At 40.1% G+C, this 21,691-nt stretch overlaps 1 protein-coding gene across 1 annotated transcript; it reads left to right on the top strand.

The window, feature by feature from the left end:
- The first annotated feature begins 5,524 nt into the window (after nt 1-5,524).
- On the top strand, nt 5,525-21,548 carry SLC25A17 (solute carrier family 25 member 17). The gene is made up of 9 exons (XM_058805381.1): nt 5,525-5,701; nt 9,371-9,431; nt 10,417-10,483; nt 12,876-13,027; nt 14,038-14,154; nt 14,857-15,002; nt 16,827-16,922; nt 20,426-20,508; nt 20,970-21,548. The coding sequence occupies exons 1-9, from the start codon at nt 5,528-5,530 to the stop codon at nt 21,115-21,117; spliced, it is 1,044 nt and encodes a 347-aa protein (XP_058661364.1). The 5' UTR covers nt 5,525-5,527; the 3' UTR covers nt 21,118-21,548.
- Nucleotides 21,549-21,691: the final 143 nt, after the last annotated feature.

The following is a 21,691-nucleotide window of genomic DNA, read 5'->3' as shown; positions in this document are numbered from 1 at the left end:
TAAGTAACAAGGAAGTGAGGTCTAAAGGTAATAGTAAATTGAATTCTATTATTGAAACATTTCGTTTTCTAACAGTCTCAGTGGTGGGTAAGAGTTCTAGAAATGAGTTGAATTTGCATTTCACATTTCAGAAGGAAAAATATCATAGCTTAAATCTGTGTTCAATAAAATTAGCTTTTAAATGGGCTGAAGGTACAAGATCATCATCATAGGAAATCATCAAAAATAGATGGAAAAATATCAAAGTACTATATTGAGAGTGAAATGTCTGAGCTGCTGCCAGCTGCACTGCCTCTCATTAGAGAAAATTCATTCTGATGTTTAGCCACTAGTGTCTAGTTCTTATTTGGAAGAGAAAACCTCCTGTACTTTCTTATTTCAGATTTTTTAACAATTGGTCTAAAATATGGCTTGTTGCTAAGAGTGTATAAGGAAAAATTAACACAACTGTTCTATAAGATTATTTGCCCTCACACTTTCTTTTGTGTTATTCTACAATGAAGAAAAGTTCTTGAAAAAAAAAAGGTTTTTCAGAAGCCATTTTTTATCTGGCACAGTTTTTCTCTAGTCTCTTGTGTGAAAACTTTACAAACTAGATAAAGCAAGATTCTGAACTGGAATTAGTTAGTAGCCTTTACAAAAAAAAAAAAAAAAAAACAAACAGAAAAATGTACATTTAGAACAGATGTTAAACATTTATCAAGTGTCTGAGGGAAAAAGCAACATCAAGGCAAGAAAAAATTGTGTTTGACAATTACTTAGTCTATGCAAAACTAAGGGTGGCTGAGGGACATTTGGTCTAGTTAGGTTGAGCAAGTACCATGATAGGAGATTAAATGTAATAGTGGCAAGTGCAAGTAAGTAAAAAAAAAAATTTTTCAACTTTTCTGATATCCCTGGACCTAGATGAAGTGCATAGGGAACATTCTGCTTCATTGTAGAGGCTCAGTCAGAACTGGTTCATGCAGAGTTCAAACACACATGCGCTTTTTAATCTGTGTATGATTACAGTGCTTGCTTTTGGAAGAGGCTTCTTTTACCTTGGCCTTAATACCTAAGCCTGATCTTGACAAGATGGTGTGATCAAATTGCTCTATTTAATGAACTCAAATTGTCAGCACAAGCAATCTCATTTGTTAATTTCTAGTTGCTTTTATCTGTGATGTACTGGGAGTATGATCCGGTTTATCCACCTTCTCTGAGAGATAAAGTTTTACAACAGATTCAGAAGGTAATTTTGAAAGTAGTAATTAAAATCTGTCATTCTGTCTTGACATGTTTGGACTCTCTAATGAATTGAATTTCTGGGCAAAAATAAAGGAGATATGTATTTCTATTTTTGTTTAATGTTAGAATAAGAAGAGTACTAGGGTAGATTAAGTTCAGAGTTCATTCTTTACTTGCAAAGGTAGCACACAGTGCAGTGGCAGTAAATTTGCCCTCTGGAGTCACCAACAGTATCCTCATTACTTGTCATGAATCAGAAACAAAGTTTAGGTCAGCCAAAGAAAATCCATCAAGAGTAAAGTTTCTCAAGATTGATTAATTTCCTGTACGGGAACCTACAGAATTTCGCAAGCAAGAAATGACAGAGCTGTATGTCATGTACACAGAATATGTTTGTACTTGTAGTTGCTTAATTTAGTTCACTTCTTCCAGGCTTTCCAGTAGAATTGGCAGATTTGAGGAAAGGTAGGTGGTTTGGGCCACCTGTCCCTCCTTAAACCCCACTTGTGCATGTTATGTGTTTGCCTGGAAACTTGGTGGATTTGGGGCATTTATGTGAAGACCTTAAGGCCATGTCTTCAGGAAACCTTTCATGTAGGTTTTTAGGTACGTGCCTCTTGTTTTCCCTCGGTAGAATACAAGGCATTAAGTTTAACTTAATCTGTAGCGTGCCCTCATATTTCTGGAAGAGCTTCACTAGGTCTGTGTGTTCCAACAATAAAGCAAGTTGCTTTCAGAATATTGCAGCTGTTGTGTTACCTGTTAATGCTCTGTTTTGCAATATACACAGGGCATGGTGTTGTATTAAGAATATTCCTAAATACAGTTGAAATAGGGTGGAGTTATTTGGGTGCATGTTTATGATGGAATTCCAGTCTGCAGAACGAACTGACTCTTTGGTGAAAGCTTCCCTTCACACAAGAGGGACAAAACCCCAAAGAACAGCAGTAATGGGGGTCTGTGTCCTGTTGGAGGCATTCCTCCCAAAAGCTCATGGACCTGATTGTGTGGTCACTTTTTGTTCCTTGGATTTGTAAAGCTGCTCCTGCCTGCTTTAGTGACAGGAGATAGCCAGTGACCTGTGTACACCTTAATTCTAAATTAAGGCCTGAGTCTTTTATACATAGGAGTGTGTCACAGGTGAGTTAGTAAGAGTGTATCAATGTGGGTGTAACTAAAACCATTTTATTAATGATTAAATGATGGTCAAAGATAATTAATTGACACCTAAATGAAAAGGGAATGATGATAGAATTGTTATTAATCAATAATTGAACAGTAATGAAAGTGATTTAACAATGTTTTAAATTATTGTTTAAACAATAATTTACACTCTAGTCAAACTACTACTTACTGTACATCTAATAATTCAGCTATAGCTAGATTTATATTAATGTAAAATGTCACTTTGCTCATTATAGATCTCAGATGTTTGGTAAGGGGCTCTTTCAACCTCAAGCATTAACCTTAAGAGCCATCCCTGTCTGAGGGGACATCATTGCTGAGCAGCCTGCTGCTGTACAGGAGACCCCAGTGGGCTCATGGGGGCTGCAGACATTTATTTTGAGGTTAAAATGTCAGACTCCTAGTCAGAGCCCCTTTTGGTGTACGTGCAGGTGTGCAGCTGTAGCAGTTTCAGTTCTGTCTAGTTCCAGCTCAGGCTGGTGCTGATCTCCTGATAAGAGAGGCCTGAACTCTTTGTTCCTGGATGAGACATGGCTTAGGATGATTCTCAGGGTTTGCACTGCAGGGATGATTTCAGTCAGGTCTCCTTTTGGTCAACCAAAGTACTGTCACTCACTCAGAAGGGGTGCATCCAGCACAGGGATCTTACATTATAAAAAAAAATTGGGTCTATCAGTGGTATCAACATTGTATAAAAGAATTGTGGTCTCTTAGGTTGCTGGTATCAGCATCTAAAGTCTGAGTACAGGAATGTGCTGGAGAACTTCACTGGAAAATTATTTTTCTCCAACTGAAACACCGGGTTTAGGTAGAGTAGCCTGTGTTCTTTATACCTGCCCTCCCTCAGAGAAAATAGTGGGATTTTCCTCACAGAAGGGTAGAGACAAGGGATCTGTTAACAGCCACCTGATGGAGGAACATCTTCTCAAAAGGGAATGGCTTACCCCAATTGTGTGATAGAAACTCTTGGGAAGAGGGTAATGTTACAACAGCCCTGTCCTTGTTTAAGTAATGGAGGGTATGGTGATTCCTACCAGAGATGTAAGCACTAGGAGCTCTTGCAGTTCAAACAAGAGGCAGCTGGGGAGTTGAGGCTGAAGGACTAGGAATTGCAATTATGAAGAAAAAGTTATGAAGTCATTCTTTCTTTCAGAAAGAGAGAACAAGATATGATTCTAACAATAGAAACCAAAGAGCCCAGAAGTAACATGATACAAAGCTAAAATTAATTCGTATCTTTAATTATAGTCTTTTTCTGAAGTACAGGTGAAACTAACAAAAGGGTAGTGATTATTAACACAGACAAAACCGTGAAGCAATCTGGAAACCAGTATAAGACATGAGAATGGCAAAAAACCCAGCAGGATATGAGCAGACATGGGGATCATCTCCCAAGTACTGCTCTGAATTGGGGCATGTCCAAACTCATTTAATTTCCTCAGCTCCTTCGTACTTGTGGAACCTCTCCTACATAAAAGTTGAAAAGGAGGCTGTAGGATGATTGATATTTTCCCAAACTGTGTGTGATAGCTTTGTCTCTGTGCCCTAAGTGCAGTGAACCACAGCTCCCCTGTGCTTTGGCCAGCTACTTGTTGTGCTGTCCTGCTGGGACTTCTCACTCCAGCCTCAGCTACCACAGGAGATGTTCTGTTTGTAGTGCTGTGCTTCAGCTGCAGGCTCTCAGCATGACAGCAAAGGAGGAGCAAGGGCTTGCAGACTGGGAAAAGGAGTAAACAAAATAGAATAATAGAATTGTTTAGCTTGGAAAAGACCTCTTAGTTTGAGTCCAACCACAAACCCAGCACTGCCACATCCACCACTAAACCATGTCCCCAAGTGCAAAATCTACATGTCTTGTAAATACCTCTGAGGATAGTGACTCAACCACTTCCCTGGACAGCCTGTTCTAGTGCTGGCTAATGCCTTCATTAAAAAAATTTCTTCCTAATATCCAGTATAAACCTCTCCTGGTGAACTGAGGCTGCTCTTTCCTGAAGCTTTTTTTTCTAGGATAAGAGGCTGACTCCCACCTTGCTACAACATCCATTAACGTGTAGAGTGCAAGAACATCCCCTCGGGGTCCTTTTCTCCAGGTGTTTGAAAATGTATCAGACTCGATTGGTCCATATGGAATAAGAAGAAACTATTGTCTTGAAAAAGCGATACTTTGAAGATACTAGACTTTAAGTAGGTAGAAGGGACTGTAGTTAGCAAAAAGCAGAATCAGAATGTGAAGTTTAGTATTGCTTCCTCGTTGTAATTAAATGCTTATGTTAATGTTTGGGAAAGGGAATCACAGACTCACAAAAGGAGTCATGTTGAAAAGGGACCACAGTGGTCATCTGGTCCAGCCTCCCTGTTTGAACAGCGTCATCCCAGAGCACATGATGGTGCTTCTGGGTCCTTTTCAACTCAGATTGTTCTGTGACTCTAAAGTGAAATTGCTAAAAATAAAAAAAGAGTAAATAACGGCACTATTGCTATTAAATATGGCACAGGATTGTGTCCAGAGTGTTCTTGAACATCTTCAGTGAGGGAGATTCCACAACCTGTCTGGTCAATCTGTTCCAGTGTGTGGTGACTTCATGGTAAAGAAATTCTTCCTCATATTCATGTGGAACTTCATGTGCATCAGCTTCTGCCCGTTGAGAGAAGAGAAGAGAGAAGAGAGAAGAGAGAAGAGAGAAGAGAGAAGAGAGAAGAGAGAAGAGAGAAGAGAGAAGAGAGAAGAGAGAAGAGAGAAGAGAAGAGAAGAGAAGAGAAGAGAAGAGAAGAGAAGAGAAGAGAAGAGAAGAGAAGAGAAGAGAAGAGAAGAGAAGAGAAGAGAAGAGAAGAGCCTGGATCCCTCCTCTCCCCGCCCTCCCTTCAGAAGCTGACAGCCACTGATGAGGTGCCTTCTCGGTGGCCTCTTCTCGAAGAGAAGCGAAGCTGCTGGTGGAGAGAAAAGACGCTATTGTAGCCACAGAGGAAGGACCAGGAGCGCATTTCCCGGGTGGCCCGGTGCTGTATTTTCCTGAAAATCCCCACGAACGAACGATCCCGGTCTCCCCCGCCGCTCCCCCGGCCGGGGCGGGCGCGGGGCGGGGCCGCGGGCGCACGTGACAGGGCGGGTGCCATGGCGGGCGCGGGGGCGGCGCGCGGCAGCCTAGAGCTGGCCGGGGCCGCGGGGCCGCCGGGCCGGGCCGAGCAACCACAGCCACAGCAGCCACAGCCACAGCAGCCGAGAGCCGCCGCGATGTCGTCCGTGGCCTCCTACGAGAGCCTGGTGCACGCCGTGTCCGGCGCCGTGGTGAGCGAGCGGGCGGGGGGCGCGGGGCCCGGCGGGCGGAGCGGCCGTGCCGGCCTGGCGGGGGGCGCGGGCCGCCCGCTGCCTTTGTTCGGCCGGGACGGGCCGGGGAACGGGCCGGGGCTTGGCCGGGCTGGAGGCCGGGCCTGAGCAGCCGGAGGCACCTCTGAGGCAGCGGGAGCTGCCCCTCAGAAAGCCGGGTTGGCGCACCCGAGCTGGGCATCCCTTCGGTAAGCTCAATCAGAGGGGCAGCGCCTCAGCTGTGCGATCGCAGAGCTGCCCCGAGCATCGCCCTCCTGCCGCGGCCTCGTACGAGCTCAGGAGTGCGGAGGGTGAGGCGGCTCTTGGGTGCTGATCGAAATGTAAAGCGGGCACAGTGCAGCCGGAGGAGGTATCTGTCCATCACTGAATTTAATTTTTCATGTGGTGCTTGTAAATTCAAAAGTCGCATTTAGTTTATGTAGATTTCCTAGTGTGCCCAGCCCTTGAATTTTTCTTTTCAGAGTGCTAGCTCTAAAAAGTAAATCAGCCTTCTGCTTCCAACAGATAAAGAATTTTAGTGCATGTTGGATTGGGCATACTGATGGATAGAAAGAACTCCTTGTGTCTCCTATAGGATGAAAGTTGCTAAATGTTATTGAACGACAAACACTGGAACAGGCTGCTCGGGGAGGTCATGGAGTCTCCCTCCCTGGGGACATTCAGAACCCACCTGGATGCATTCCTGTGTCACCTGCTCTGGGTGACACTGCTTTGATGCGGGGGGGGGGGTGAGACTGGGTCATCTCCAGGGGCTCCTTCCAACCGTGACAATTCAGTGTTTCTGTTATAAAGGCTGATTCTAAAAGGAAAAACAAGGCTTTAAGGGATGTTTTTGTTTTATTATAAATAAACGCAAGATTTTTGTCTGCTCTTTAAATTGTTTTAAGTCTGCTTACTTAAACATCAAAGGCAGTGGGGATTTTGTTTCCACTTTCAAAAACTGGAGCTTTCTCAAATGATCTCATTGTTGAAATACTACCCATTTTCCTTTTGCTGGCTTCTGCAGAAGTCAGTGATACTTTCTAGACCTTGCTGTTAGCTTCTCCCTTCAAATACAGATTGCTGTAGTCAGGCTGTGCCCCTGAACAGAGTTTGTGGTGTGAACCAAGCTTATACATCCAGTCATAGACTCAGAAATGTGTTGAGCTAATGCATCAGGAGCACATGTGAGACCACAACATGATAACTTTTGTTTGTAGTCTAATATACTGAAAGCTGATATACCTTCTAGGCAACCTAGTCAAATTTGAGATGAAGGAATATTTTTGTGAACAGTAAAAAAATAACCAACACAAAACAGTGCTTGATTTCCTGTGAACTTTAATTGAATTACATAAGTATTCTTTAACTCTGCATGTAGCTGCAACATAATCTTCCTGTTGCAAAGCTTAGGGGTGAGAATTTCATGGGAGTATTATAGAGCAGTCAGGCTGCTTCATTAGCTAAATGGTGGCTGAAAAATAGCAATGAAACGTTTTTATATGTTTCACATTTTTTTGTTGTTACTATTTTTTATAAATCCAAGCTTCAGGCTGTGGTCCTGCACACATCTTTTTGGCAGCAATCACCTCAGGCCATTTATTCTGGCCACCTCTTGGCTACTGCACAGTTGTTTGTTGGGTGCTGTGACTGGCCAGTGAACTGATGTCCTGAAGAAGTAGCTCAGTGGAAAAAGTAGTTTTCAGCCAGATTAGTTTCTGTGTCTGCATCATTGTGTAGTGCCCAGAAAGTTATGCCACCAGATAGGAGGAGGCAGGGATGCAAATACAGTTGACCAAGAGGCTGGGATTACAGGGACCAGCCTGTACCTGTCCCTGTGATTATTCAGTGGTAATGTGAATTGGCAAAGCCCCGAGATCCAGTGCTGACAGGCGTGAGGGGAAGGCTGACAGTGAGGCCTCACCCTTCCAGCAGTGCAGGGTAACACATGGCAGCGTCTGTTCTGCACTCACTAGCATAATCTTACCTGCTGGTCTCAGTGCAGTTTAGCAAGGAATCTAAGTCCCTCTTGAGGGCTTTTGTTGTTGGGGAAAGGACTGGTCCTGTTTATCCCTCTTTTCCTTTCTTCTAGCCATGAAATCCTGTCTCTTCCCTATGATGCTTCAGGCAGCCTACTCATCATGTAGTTGAGTTGTTCCATTTGTAAACCCAAGAGAAAAGTAACTTGGCTTTTCTATTTCCCTCAATTTAGCAAAAGAAGGGGAGAGGGTACAAGTTGTTTTTTATGTGCAATGATCTGCTAAGTCAGTGTAGTTGTCTCATTACAAGTCAAGCACTGGAACAGGCTGCTGAGAGAGTTGGTCAGTGCCCCTGCCTGGCAGTGTTTGAGGCATTTGGGAAATGCACTTAAGGTGCTTGAGCTGTTGGTCAGCCCTGAAGTGGGGTGGGGGCAGCAGGACTAGGTGATCATTGCAGATCCTTTCCAAACAGACTTGCTGTGTCTTGTGGCCACACATCCATTGTGTCCTGTGTGACACTACCTGGCTATTTCCTCATTTCCAATTTCTAATTCTGTGCAGGTGTGTGTGTGTGTTGGTGCTGCGTGGTGCCTTGCATTGAGCCTGGGATCCAGGATAAATCTCACTTTGGAGGATGGAAGCAGGGGAGGGCTGCAGGTTGTAGTGACTGTGCAGCCTTGCTCTGTGTGTAGGTGTAACTGCATTCTGAGGCTGTCTTCAAAGTTGCAGTAATGCAGCTCCCATTAGGAACAGCATTATGGCTCTTTCTGGCACTTTTTTTTTTTTTTTGTGCTGGCACTAACCTTATAACTAAGATATATTTTTTAGAAATATTCAGTCAGATGGGTTCATTAATCCACTTGCTGTCCAGCTGGGTACATGGTAGGTGAGAATGATACAACACAGGACAAGTACGTGGGAGAGCAGAATGAACTGTTTTGGCAAGAGCCCAAGCTAAATGGGTTAAAATAACCAGGTAATTGTGGCCAAGTTTTAACATATGCTACCTAGTGTTAAAAAAACTGGAGAAATTTAACTCAACCCAGAATTGTTTTAGCGTGGAAACATCACCAGAAAAATGAATCCTCTGTTGCTGATTGTAGAGCTAGGTGCAAGCAGCCTGCTGAGGAGCTGGGGTATTTCCAGAGGCAGAGCTCTCTTAAATGTATGGCATGAGATAGCTGTAGAAAAGCTCGAGTCACACTGTGCACTGTAGTTTAAAAGCAGCATTGAGTGACTTGCTGTATCCCAGACCTTCCCACCATTTTAACAGTTGGCATGGCTGCTAACAGAAGAGGTTCCACAGCTTTAGCAGCCACCTGATGTGTGGGAAACAGGTTTCCACCAAGCCAGGGCCTTTTTGAGGCTAATAGGAGGTAGAGAAAGTTCAATGTTTATTTTCTGATGCCACTAGATCAACTTTCAGGCTTCAAAAACTTTCTCTTTTGGCAAAAAGCTTTTAATGGTTTTAATTTTAGCTTGATCTAATGCAAGAGAAAAATAACCCTCTTTTGTAAGTATGGGACAAAAATATGTTATGTGTGGAGTTTATCCCCTTTTTAAACTTACTCAGCAGACTGATTTGGGGGCAAGAAGCAAAGAGTTACAAAAGTCTAGCAGGCACTGTATAAGCAACTGATACACTATGCAGCCAGTTTATTTTGTTTTTCAGGGCAGTATGACTGCAATGACTGTATTTTTTCCTTTGGATACAGCTAGACTTAGACTTCAGGGTAAGTGTCAAAATCTAGTTTCTTTGTACAATGGCATTTCTGTTCATCTTGGCCTGGGCATTTGTAAGGGAGGTTGTAGTGGGGGTGGTCTACATGAACAGGAGTCTTACTTGTGTCACATTAACACTGTTTTTCCAGGTAAAAGTAATTCTTCCTGTTGAAAGTTGGGCAACATTTTAATTAGCTGAAAAGGTTATGTGCTCTGTGGCTTTTAAATTATTATCTAAGACCAAAGACAAAAACAGAGATGAAAGATTGCATAGGATTATATTTGTGTGTTATTGTTTTTGGCTGCTGAGAACACTTTGAAATGCAGGGGCAATATAATGAAAAACAGAATTATTGAGAGGATGATTTAAAGGGAAAATCCAGGGTTAGAATTGGGATTAGGAATATCTAACGTTTACAGAAATGCAACTGGAATATGAACTGTGTTCTGAAACTCTATCTTCTAATCTAAAGTCTCAGACTCAGCAAGCATTTTAGAGCTATGACTAAAGCTCTGTTAAGAACTGGAGGCAGATTATCAGCCAGGTTGTCAGAAGTATGGGTTGAGAAATGAATAGCTTTCAGTGCAGGAAGAGCCTGCTTTGCTGAGGCTTAGCTGTTTGCAGATGAGCTATAGGAGATTGCTCTGCTACTGGTGCTGGTCTGATGTCCAAGGAATAATTTTGAGAGCAGTTAGGCAGGCCCAATTCTAGCCCTCTACCTAAGGGGAACCTAGTTTGAGTTCATGTTGCAACTACTGGAATTGGTGATTAGAGATACCCTGGAGCACAACAGAACCTGTCAGTCTGAGGAAGAATAAAAAAAGGAACTAGCCTTACCTAGCAAATGAAAATTAGGAGAAATAGGGTATTTCTGTCCTTTATGAGGAAGAAGAAACATGTGCTTGTAGGGTATATTCAGAATTGCAAGGATAAGGACTTGAAAAAGCGTGCTAAAATTTTGAATAATCTAAAAGTTTGATTGCTTTGCTTTCCAGTTGATGAGAAACGGAAGTCAAAGACAACACCGGCCGTCCTTTTGGAAATAATCAAAGAGGAAGGCCTGTGAGTAGATACTGATTTTCTGTTTGTCTTCATGGAGATAAGCTCTAAAACTAATTTGAATATGCTTTTAAAGTGAAACAATTAGCCTGTATCTGTGTGGACAGATTTTTGTTCCAGATTGAAATGTCTCCACACAAGTGTGATATGACTTGCATAATCTTATGTGTTCATCTTTAGCTAACTAGGATTAACTTTCTTGAGCACCTTATGCAATTGATCTGTTCAGTGATGTAACTGTGCCTTCATTAGTGAGGTAGCTGTGCCTCCTCAGAAATGCAAATGTACCTTCATATACCTGATCAACCAGCTTTGTCTGCCTGGATTCTTGGGTGTGTCAATTTCTCAATGGCCAAGATGAAACTCCTGGATAACTGAGCCACTTTCAAGAGAGCTCAGACGTGTTTCCTAGTTGGAAGGTTTTTTTCTCCTAAGCATGTAGAAGTAAACAACACATGACACTTTATGCTGGTGGGATTTAACATCTGTCTAAAAACAGTTAACTTTCAGCTGTGCTGTGCTTTAGTATTTGTCATAGTCTGAGCTGAGTTGGCTGGGAAAAACAGTTTTATGCCTTTCCTTGTTAGAAGTATTTTCCTAACGGAATCCCTGGAACTCCTAAGTAGACCGGTGCTTGCAGGACATTAAAGCTGATGAAAGTTTAACTTGGCCCATAATGCTGTGTCACCTTTGAACTTGGGCAGATGTATGCATGAAGAGTTCTCTGCCAGCTGATCTCTCTTGTTCACATTCCCACATTACCTCTGTCACATGAGGGTGGCAAGTAAACTTCAATTAAAAAAAAAAAGAAAAAAGTAAAAAAGAAAAATGAAGTAATTAACCAAGGTGGAAAGACTGCTAAAGTGATCATCCTACTTTGCCTGTAAGAGAGAAAAATCAGGAGCTCTGGCAAGAGAGGAACATTGTTTCTTCCAAAGGTATTGGGAAGGCCTGACAAAGCAATGGTTCTAATTTAGAGAAGTGTCTGAAGTTACAAAAAAAAGTCCAAACAGCAACAAATCTGAAATATGATGTGAGATCATAAACATCTTGTTCACATTAGCTTGTAGAGTCATGTCTCATTACCATACTTTTGTGAGACTGCTCTTCTCATCTAGATAAAGCAAATAGGTTGAGCTGAAGGACTTGCTGCAGAAGTTTCAGACAGCTTTTTCCCTGCTCTTCCATCCTTTTCTAAGTGATCTGAAAGGTGTTCACTAGTGTACACCAAGTTTTTCTTGCAGTGAATCATGGATGCTGCTACTGACAACTTAAGTAATTAAAATAAACTCATGGGGTTTGTTTTAGTTTCATGTTTTGTACTACAAGATGTTTCATTTGAAAATCATCAGAAGTCATTCCTAATAAATCAATCAAGCCCAAACTAACACTCAGTTAGAGGGCATAAACCCTAGAGGATGTTTCTCTCTTTCTTTTCCAGCACAGAAGAGATAGGTAATGTAAGAATTGTTGTAATTTGGCTTATGAATAACTGCATAGTCAGTTAATTTGTAACTGTCTGGTTAGCTAAGCCTGTAACTTCAGAAGCAATTGTAACAGTAAGATGTATTCCCAGCTACATGGGAGGGAGAAGCACTCATGGATTTGAGATGAAAAAGTAGCATTTACATTTTAAGCAAAGTCAGATGTGGTGTTTACCAGGCTTGCATCTTTTACAGTCTTGTTGGAGATCCTTAAATTCTACATACTCCTAGTATTTAATGAATTCTGAAGAGCCTCCATAGTTACTGTTGTTGGGGTGATTTTTTTTATGCTTTTAACATGATACCAGCTCTCTACCTGTTCTGTGCAACTCCAGTGAAGGTGTGTATCCATATCTTTTTTGGATGTGTTGTAGAACATGTTGGGAATGTAGGACAGCTGTTGAAGTGTCCCTGTTTTTCAGGATCATCAGGCCTGTTAGAGAAGAGAGCTTTGTTAGGCAGATGTTGCGAAATCATTCCTAAATCAAGACAGGTTTAGATGATAATTCAGTTTTTCATCTGTGATTAATCTAGTTAAATTTAGCTAGGTAATGTCTTTTTCTTACTTACCTGACTGATTTGCCCTAGATTTTACAGTAAGGCATTTGTTAGAAATTCTTCCCACCTGTGTATCTTCTGTCCCCAGGTTGCATCCTTTGCCAAACTCTCCTAGGAGGAGTATATGGATTTCAGTAACTAATCTTCAATTTTTAAATTTAATGTGAGAATCCAGATAATTTTTTTCCTTACTCGGGAGTTAAGTATGGTTTGTTACCATTGCTGATAAAGACATATCTAGGTAGTACTTCCAGCCTTGTATCTCTGGGATCCTCCACCAGCACACAAAATCAGCCAGATCAGCCACATAAATACTTCACTGATTCTTACTGTGACTTTTTGCTCTCCATTAGGTTGGCACCATATCGAGGATGGTTTCCTGTTATCTCCAGCCTTTGCTGCTCCAATTTTGTTTATTTTTATACATTTAATAGTCTTAAAGCCCTCTGGGTCAAAGGTCAGCATTCAACCACTGGAAAAGACTTGGTTCTTGGGGTTGTTGCAGGTAATACTTTAAAATCTCCATTTTGTCAAGAATGTATTTTTGGTATATTCTATCTAATGATTTTCTTTATGAAGTCCTTTGGAGGCCACTCTGAGTGCTCACCCCTCCCACTGTATGCAGACCTGCTTCTTTGTGATTGCTCCTCTGTGTCATCCCTGCCTCCTAAGGAATTGTATAAACCATTCCTGTTGTGAATTCTGGCACAAAGCAGTGGTCTTGTGGCTTAGCATGATATTTGTGTCTGATGTGGTGCTTACCAGGTATCTAAGCTTCAGCACTAGGATGCTGAAGAAAAGGGAGAGGTGATAGTTGGGTTTTTTCCAGAGGAAAAGATATATGCCAATTCTGAATTAATTTCAATTACAGTAAGAAATTTTAATGTAAGAATTTGGGTGTCAGTTTTCAGACTTGGTTTTGGGTTGTCACCTGAAAGTGACAGGAAGTTCCTAGTTATATACAGGTCCAGTGGGACCAAATGCTCTTTTATTCTGTCCTCTTATGTGGATGCTGCAGTGCCTTCTTTGAAGGGATGATAACATTTGTGACTTTTCTAGCACACCCAGTGTGAAAAGTTACCACTGTGGGCTTTGTGTTTGCCAGTGATATTCTTCAGGGACTATTGCTCATGCAAATGCATAGAATCAAGCTGATTAAAAAAAACAACCTGTAAAAAGACCCCTGGGTTTGTGGATTTTTTGGGGGTTGGGGAGGAGTTGGTAGTTTCTTATACTTTCAGTGTAGGTATAGTGACTGTCTGAATAGCTGCTGGAAGTAAGGAAGGAAATTCTTAAGATGGCTCTATGTCTGTGGTAAAATTCCATATATTTTGGAACAAAGGCTACAGGAATTAGGGTACGAATTACCATTTACTTTTCCCATATGTTGTGTTGGTTTTATTCCCTCTTCCTACCAGAAATTTCAGTAGCATGTGAATCAGGGGAAGAAAAGGGGATTAAAAAAAGTTTTGAAATATTCTCTGCTGATTTTCTTTGTGCTGTGTTTTGCATTAGGAGTAGTGAATGTACTCCTGACCACCCCTCTCTGGGTGGTGAACACACGCCTGAAGCTGCAGGGAGCAAAATTCAGAAATGAAGACATTGTACCAACCAATTACAGAGGCATAATAGGTAAGCCCCTGTTGTTGTCTTCAACCAAAGAGAAGTTCATGAAGTGAAATGTACCAAGGACTTTGAAGACTTCTGTTCTTTATGAACGATTTCACCCTGTAATCTCTGTGCTGCTCTGTCACTTTGCAGTCATTGAGTTTTACAGGAAACCAGACTTGGCTGTTTGTGATGGAATTAAGATTTTGCAGTGTGCACTCCTGTAACTAAAAGACCTTTGCAGGGGCAGATATGTTATCATACAGATAATGGAGCAGTAGTGAGCTCCATGAAGTGATAGCTGGGAGTCTGAGTTTGGACAGACAGTCTGAAAATTAAACTTCACTCACCTTAATCTCTTAATCACATGTTCAGGCTGTCCTTCTTTTAAAACCAACCAACCAAATAACATTACTGTTATTTTGAAGAAGGTTTGGAAGACCTTAATGTGGATTCCACACTTGTAAAAGAATAGAGGGGGCTGCCTGAGCAGATGATTAGTTTTGTGTATGTTAATGGTGGTACAAACAAGAACGTCCTTTGTCACTACCTTTCTCTTAATTTCTGGATTAAAATGAAAGTTTAGTTAAAATGCTTGCATAAAGGACTGCAGTGGATTTTTATACACTTGGAATATTAGGCTTTAAGAGTAACTTCTCATATCTTTTATATTCAGAGTTTTGTACTCAAAATATTAATAATTTTTTTCCTCACCCTTTGTCTCAGATGCTTTTCATCAAATAGTCCGAGATGAAGGAGTCTTAGCTCTGTGGAATGGTACTTTCCCCTCCTTGCTGCTGGTCTTCAATCCTGCCATACAGTTTATGTTTTATGAAGGCTTTAAACGAAAGCTTTTGAAAAAGCAGCTGCAAGTGAGTATGTTTTGAGGCCAGGTGATGAAGGTGCTCTGTTACAAGACAGGATTTTTGATATGCATCATTTGAACAAATTCAGAATAATGGGTTTGGTTTTGGTTCTAGTATTTTCAAGTGGTTTTTTGAATTAGTTTGTCTAAAAAGGGTTCAGCATAATGAAATTATATGGGAATCTTTCATGTCCCTAGGGAAGAGATTCCTGTAATTAATTCTTCCACCTGTAAAATAGAACTGAACCTCTTCTCCACATTTCCTTGCATACATTCACAGGTCTTGATTAAAAGTAGAGATTTCAATTCTAATGTATCTTTTATAAGTATTTACATACTGACTGTTTTGAAGTCTGCTTTTAACACTTTTTGCAGCAAATAATTACTTTTTTTCTTGAAGATCTCAAAAATAATTACATTTTCAATGTAATTTTTCTAGAAATGGACACTAGAATTAAATGTAGCATTGCAACCATTCCTTCCTGATTTTCTAAATAGAAGTGCAATCGCTTTTCTGTCCCTTCTTTATACTGCTCTTCTTTTTCCTTGTCTATATCAGATACGGAATCTCAGCTGAACTCCTGTTCCTTTTATGTTCCAGCAAACTGGAAAGCATTTGTATTACATTTTCAGATAATGTCATATTATATCTTTAAGATGCTTTGCTGTTAATTAGTGATTTTAGAATGTTAGGTTATACCAGTATGTTACCAAGCCATCTTGTTTTTCCCCCAAGACATGGTGAGATTATTTTTACATCATCAATGAGGCTTGGGTTTTTTACTGTCTTTAGTTAATACTGCAGCTGTAGCAGCCTATTTGTACCTGATGGATCTACTCCATTACATTATGCACATTTTTGAACAATGAGCTTAGCTTCCATCTGCATTGTTATTTTCTTGTTGACTAATAACATACTTATTTATGTATTTATTTCTTGTGTTTCTTTTAAATTACTTAGTTCCACCTTAAATTAGGACATTTCTTTGTCCGTGATCAGTGAAGAGGGGGTATAATTTTTTTTCCAGCTCGAAATGGTAATTTTTATTTTGAAAAACATTTTTCTTCTATGTGCTTGTTTCCTGGTTGTCCTAAATATAGCAGGTTGACCTTTTTAAAAATGTGCATGTGTAAGTGTATTTTTGATTGCAATCAATATATTTTAGAATATATTTTGAGCTTGTTTTGATATGGGCATCTACTTACGTTCAGTGATTAATTCTCACTGTTAGACTGAGATGCACTGTAATCAGCATAGTCTGTAACAATGGATTTGGTACGTCCTGGAGCAGTGTGGGCTTCAGCAGGGGTTCTTGACTAAAAGGGGATGAGATTTTTAGCCTATGGCATCAAGACTAAAATTCTGCCTGGGAGTGTAGTGGTTATGTCTCAGGAATACAGAGTGGTGTTCAAGGAATCTTTTGCTGTCACCTTTTCACAAGTACTGTATGACTTTTTGGTTTCACTGTTGGAAAAACTGAGATGCTTATTGACTGATGGTATGTTTAAATGATACTTCCTTATCTTTTGTCTACTCTTGGTGCTTTGAAGGGGTCTAATTGTATGGCCTTATAGCAACAGTAATCTAGTTATATTGAGAAATGCAAAACCAGGTAGAATTTACAAATAAACTTAAGAGGTGGTAAAGTTAATTGAACCATAACCAACTCTTTAAAATGAGAAGACCCTGAGATTTCATGAAATCTTTATGCCAAAGATCCTTAGATAATCTGGTAGCAGGTACCAGTACAGAATCTAAATACAAATACAAATGGGTAATTGGCTATTTTGGTACTATGTGCAGTAAATTTGTTCTTTATCTATTGAACAGCTCACGTCTTTGGATGCTTTTGTCATTGGTGCAATAGCCAAAGCAGTTGCCACCACCCTCACTTATCCTCTGCAGACAGTACAGTCAATTCTGCGGGTAAGTAATCATTTCATTTCATGGCAACTCTGCCTCTGACGTGGTCTGTATCATGCAAGCCTTGTTTTTATTTGTGTTAGTGGACCCATTGTTTTGGGAGGCATTTTTCCCAATGCAGGTCACTGACTAGAATGGCTTTCCTCTTTGGTTTTGATAGAGCTTGATATACTGGTGCACATTTGTTTCAAGTTGCTGGTAGGATTGCCAGTGTATTGCATTGGTACAGTGTCCCAGAGAAGCTGATGCATTGTACTGCTTTTAGGCACTGCAGAAATGTACATTTACTTATTGGAATATAAATGGAAAATGTGTCAAGTGAGAAGTTAAAATTAAATCTTCTAAAACCAGTCTGTTTCCAGATGACCTATGGTAATTTAAAAAAAAAGTTCTATTCATAGACTTTGTTGTTGAGATGATGGTCTGACCTTGTCAGTGCCCAGAATGTGATTCATCAGAGGAAGCTGAGCTCCCTCATAAATAATACCTTTAGCCATTTGCCTGGCCATGTAGGCTAATTGTAGTGGTAATGGAAACACTTGCATTTATTCTGACTTGCAATTTGTACATAGGCTGGATAATGCTGCTGCTTTCAGAGTGTACCAATATTGGTGTAATATTGACACAAGACAAAACTGGGGAGTAGGAGGGAAGGAGACCTGGCCATATGTAAGCATATTGTACTTAAACCTGTGTGTTTTAAACTCTGTAGCAGTTAAATATTAATAAATGTTTCCACATGAAATATATTTTCCTAAGTAAGGAGGAGCCTTAACTTGCCTCTACAGTGAAGCCATTGTGTATGTTCTAAAACTTGGACAAATTTGGAGAATGAGTTGAATTGCTGAAAACAAGCCTTCCATGCTAAGAGTATCACTTTTCAGACCTCTCTAATAAGGGAATTTTCATGTTAATTGTTCATCTGGAAAAAGTAATTTTCAAGCAAGTTTTGTAATAATTCGTAACTCTCTAATTAGAGTGTAATAAATGTATCTTGATTTTTGGTAACCTGTGAAAAAGTAGTTAGGATGCTATATTTCAAAGCAAGAGGATTTGGATATACTTACTGTGTAATTTTTATCAGCAGTCATCTTTTCTGAAGTTTTCATAATTTTTGATCAGCTGCCTTTCAATGCCTTATCCTGTTTTAACAGCCTGGACACATCTCAGTAGTAGCTAAACTAACAACACAGACTTCTGTTACTGGAATGGCAGATACAGAGAAACATTTAAATAAAAATAGCTCTGTTTGGATAAGTTGCAACATCAGTCTGTTTTTAATTTGTGATACTTCTGTTTGCTCCTGATGTGAAGGAGAACTGGAAGGAAAGTTGGAGTGCTCTGTTTTAGCCACAGAACAGCTTCAGCCCTCATTCCTTTCCAGGGTTCCTACAGAAGTGGTTACAGTCTTGAGGCTTCATCTTTTTTCTGTCTCCATTTAGCTTTTTGAACAAAATTCTTCTGACTCTTAATGACGGTGTAAAAAGAAGAAAAAAAAATCCAGTGCCAGTCCATCCTCTCCCTGTGATGATGGGGAGCACAAGGACCCTGTGTCTAGTTCTGCAGTCACTACGGGTGACTTCTGTCCCTTTGCTCTATGAAAGAATAGCCAGGAGCCCTGAACACATCTGTTGAGGACAGCAAAAATGAGTGTCTGTGACATCTGTGCTGTCCAGTTCAGACTGGCTATATTTTGTGATGTGCTTTCTAATCTAAAGTTGGCATTGTTCTAGTTGATGAAGTTTTTGTCACTCACACTAAGCAATGTTAAAAAAGGTTATGAATAAAGGTTTAGTATTTTCAGAACTAATATTCTGCATGAAAAAAAGTTGCAGGTGTTTTTTTTAAATAATTTTAGCAGATTTGCACACAAACTAATATAAGCTCCATATAATTCATATAAACTTACACATTGTAACTAAGTTCTCTCATCAAACTAATACAGAACATTTTTTTTCCTTTTTAACCTTAAACCTTTAGAAACTTACTCTTTTTTAGAACTTATTAGAGATCTTTGTAGTAAAGTCTTTACACCTTTGCTTTCAACTCTTTGGCACAGTTCTCTTCTTACTGTCATATAATGAACAGTTATCCTGTGTAATTGACAGTGGTAGCTTTGCCATTTCTTACTTCTCCCAGTCATTAAAACTATGTGACACTGGTGTTACTCATTCTGCAGTGAAACTGTTCTTTGGCCTATGTCTCAGTAAAGAGCAGATAAATTAAAGTTGCCTCTGGAGGTACAGCAATACCATTAACGTTCTCAGTGATCCCAGAAGAAAAAGTTCTCTTAAAAATGGAAGTCTTTTTTCTCTGTTATAGAGAATGCTAATCCTTTTGGGAAGTCTTCTGCAGTAAATACTGAAGTGTTAACATTCTAGTGAAAAATTAATTATTTTCTTCTCTCTTAATGCCCTTTGTAGTACAAAAATTGTCCAGTGGTGGAGAAAAGAGGAGAATGAGGCACCTAATGGTGGTGTGAAAGCCTGTGTGTAATCTGGCTTTCTGCTGTCTAGTGATTTCCACTAGCATTCTGTTGCTGCTGTTTCCTCCCAAGTTATTAAAACACATAGTAAAGCCTCTATCATCTTGCATTCTCTTAAAATTTCTGAGCTGCCTTAATCAGCTGGAATACTTTACCTACTGTCAATGGTAATTTCTTACACATAAGAAATAGCAGTTGCCTCAACATGTTCTGGGGAAAAGCTCATCCAACATGCAGTTATTCAAGTTCACCGTTCTTCTTTAGCACAGAAGCTTAATACAGTCTTCAAAAGCTATTAGCCTGTGCTGCTACAAATACAAGTGTACCAACTCTTGTATATTAATAATTCATAGTTACAGCTTGCTGGCAGTACTATCAACCTGTATCAGATAAAAGTATCAATGAATGCTTGAAAAGGACTTGCTGAAATTACTAGTTTAACTCTACAGCAGCAGCAGTCATGCCTACTGATAACCAGCTTGGCCATAAGCAAGTGTAGTGAGTAAAAAAGAAATATTATTTAGGCCAGGTAGGTAGATGAAACAATTTTGTTTTCTTCCACAGCAGCTCACACATAAGTGCTCCAGGACCATTGCTGGGCAAATAAATTTTGTGTTTGACTGTGCAGTCTCAATGTAGTAATGACTTGCAGGTGTGTGAGGGTCTGTGTCTTTGTGAAGTAAAAGCTGAGAAAGACAGAAAGAACTTGCTTTGAGTGTCATAACCCTATAAGACTCTGCAAATTATGCTTTTGAGATCTTGAAAACTGCTTCCTCCAGAGCAACTGAAAGAGAGGAAATATTTGTTAGAATCCATTTTAAAACCAAACCAAATTACAGTAATATGTACAGTTTTAATGTTTGCAGTGTGAGCTTTGGCCTCTGTTCTCTGCTGGTAGTTATGTAATGTGGAAAATGTTTAAAGAGGTTTCAGGTAGGCTCTCCAGATTTCATGCATGTGTGATGTTCTCTGCCAAGCACATGGGGATCTAGTACAGCAAAATACTCTTCCTTTTTTTCAGTTTGGACGTCACAGGCTGAACCCAGAGAACCGAACACTGGGCAGTCTTAGAAATGTTCTTTACCTTCTTCAACAGAGAGTGAGGTGAGCTTTCCCATTTTATTTCTCCTACCATGATAGAGAAAATTTGACTTATTACTAACACTGTGAAAATGTTGCTCGGTCTGGATTTTGTTTCCTTTTGCCTCCCTTAAACTTGACATTTGAGTCAACCTGGTTTTTGTAATATATTGTAGAGTAGGCGCACAAACCCGGATTCTCCTAAATGTCTGTACAGTAAGTGACATCAGGGATACATATGGATGCTAATTCATTTCACCTCTCAACTTGAAAAGATGCAGGTTTCTTGCACAAAGGACCTTAAGTTTCTGCAGAATTTTTTCTTTAAAATATTGCTAAACATAGCTGGTTTAAGGTCAAGAATGGGTTTAAGATTCCTACAGTTGGTCATCAACTTGTAATATTGATTCTTCTCTGCAGTGTACTGATTTACTTACAGAAAGCTGTTCATGCTTCTTCTTGTTTGTATTTTTTCTCCTCCTTAGGCGTTTTGGGTTAGTGGGACTCTACAAAGGCCTTGAAGCAAAGCTCCTGCAGACAGTCCTTACTGCTGCTCTAATGTTTCTGGTGTATGAGAAACTGACTGCAGCCACCTTCACAGTCATGGGATTAAAGCACTCGCGCAGACATTGAGGAGGAGCCTATGCCAAAGATTCTGGGGTCTAGAAAACACATTCCATTTCTGAGACCTGGCTGGGTAAACAAAGAGTCCTCACTTTCTCTGCTTCTCTTTTTAGCCACCTTTATCTCCAGTATTTGGAGAAATCTGGAATATGCTCATAGGACCTGTTGCCACGAATTCAGGGATAGCCCATTCCCTATTGTTCTGTGTACTCACCATGTTAAGAAAAAAACAGAGACCTTATTTAAGCACTTGACCTGAAATTTAAACTATTATGTGATTTGGTAATTTGGTTGATATTCTTGGCAAGAATGACTATCTCTCACTATACTTTCTTCTTTGCCCTCAAATTGTCCTCAACTATTCTTGGATCTTTATCTTCTTTCAGCAGCTGGTGGGGCTGGTTTTGTGTTATTTTCCTTGACCTGTGTTTGTCACTTCATATTTGGTTCATTAAAATAATTCATAAAGAATAACATTTTTGGCATGGTTTTCTTTTACCTGCAAGTATGTTTGTGGCACAGGATCTGCTGTTGCCCCAAATACCTGGTGATGAGGTCTCTGAACTGCTGGAATGGATATTAG

Source organism: Ammospiza caudacuta, chromosome 5 (genome assembly GCF_027887145.1).
Source record: "Ammospiza caudacuta isolate bAmmCau1 chromosome 5, bAmmCau1.pri, whole genome shotgun sequence".
NCBI classification, from domain to species: Eukaryota; Metazoa; Chordata; class Aves; order Passeriformes; family Passerellidae; genus Ammospiza; species Ammospiza caudacuta.
Note: the sequence above shows the minus strand (reverse complement) of the source record. Positions and strands in the feature narration are given on the sequence as shown.

Coding starts and splice junctions, on each gene's coding strand:
- SLC25A17 (XM_058805381.1), top strand. CDS start 5,528: ATGGCGGGCGCGGGGGCGGCGCGCGGCAGCCTAGAGCTGGCCGGGGCC. Junction 10,484..12,875: donor ATAATCAAAGAGGAAGGCCT/GTGAGTAGATAC, acceptor GCTCTCCATTAG/GTTGGCACCATATCGAGGAT. Junction 13,028..14,037: donor GGTTCTTGGGGTTGTTGCAG/GTAATACTTTAA, acceptor GTTTTGCATTAG/GAGTAGTGAATGTACTCCTG.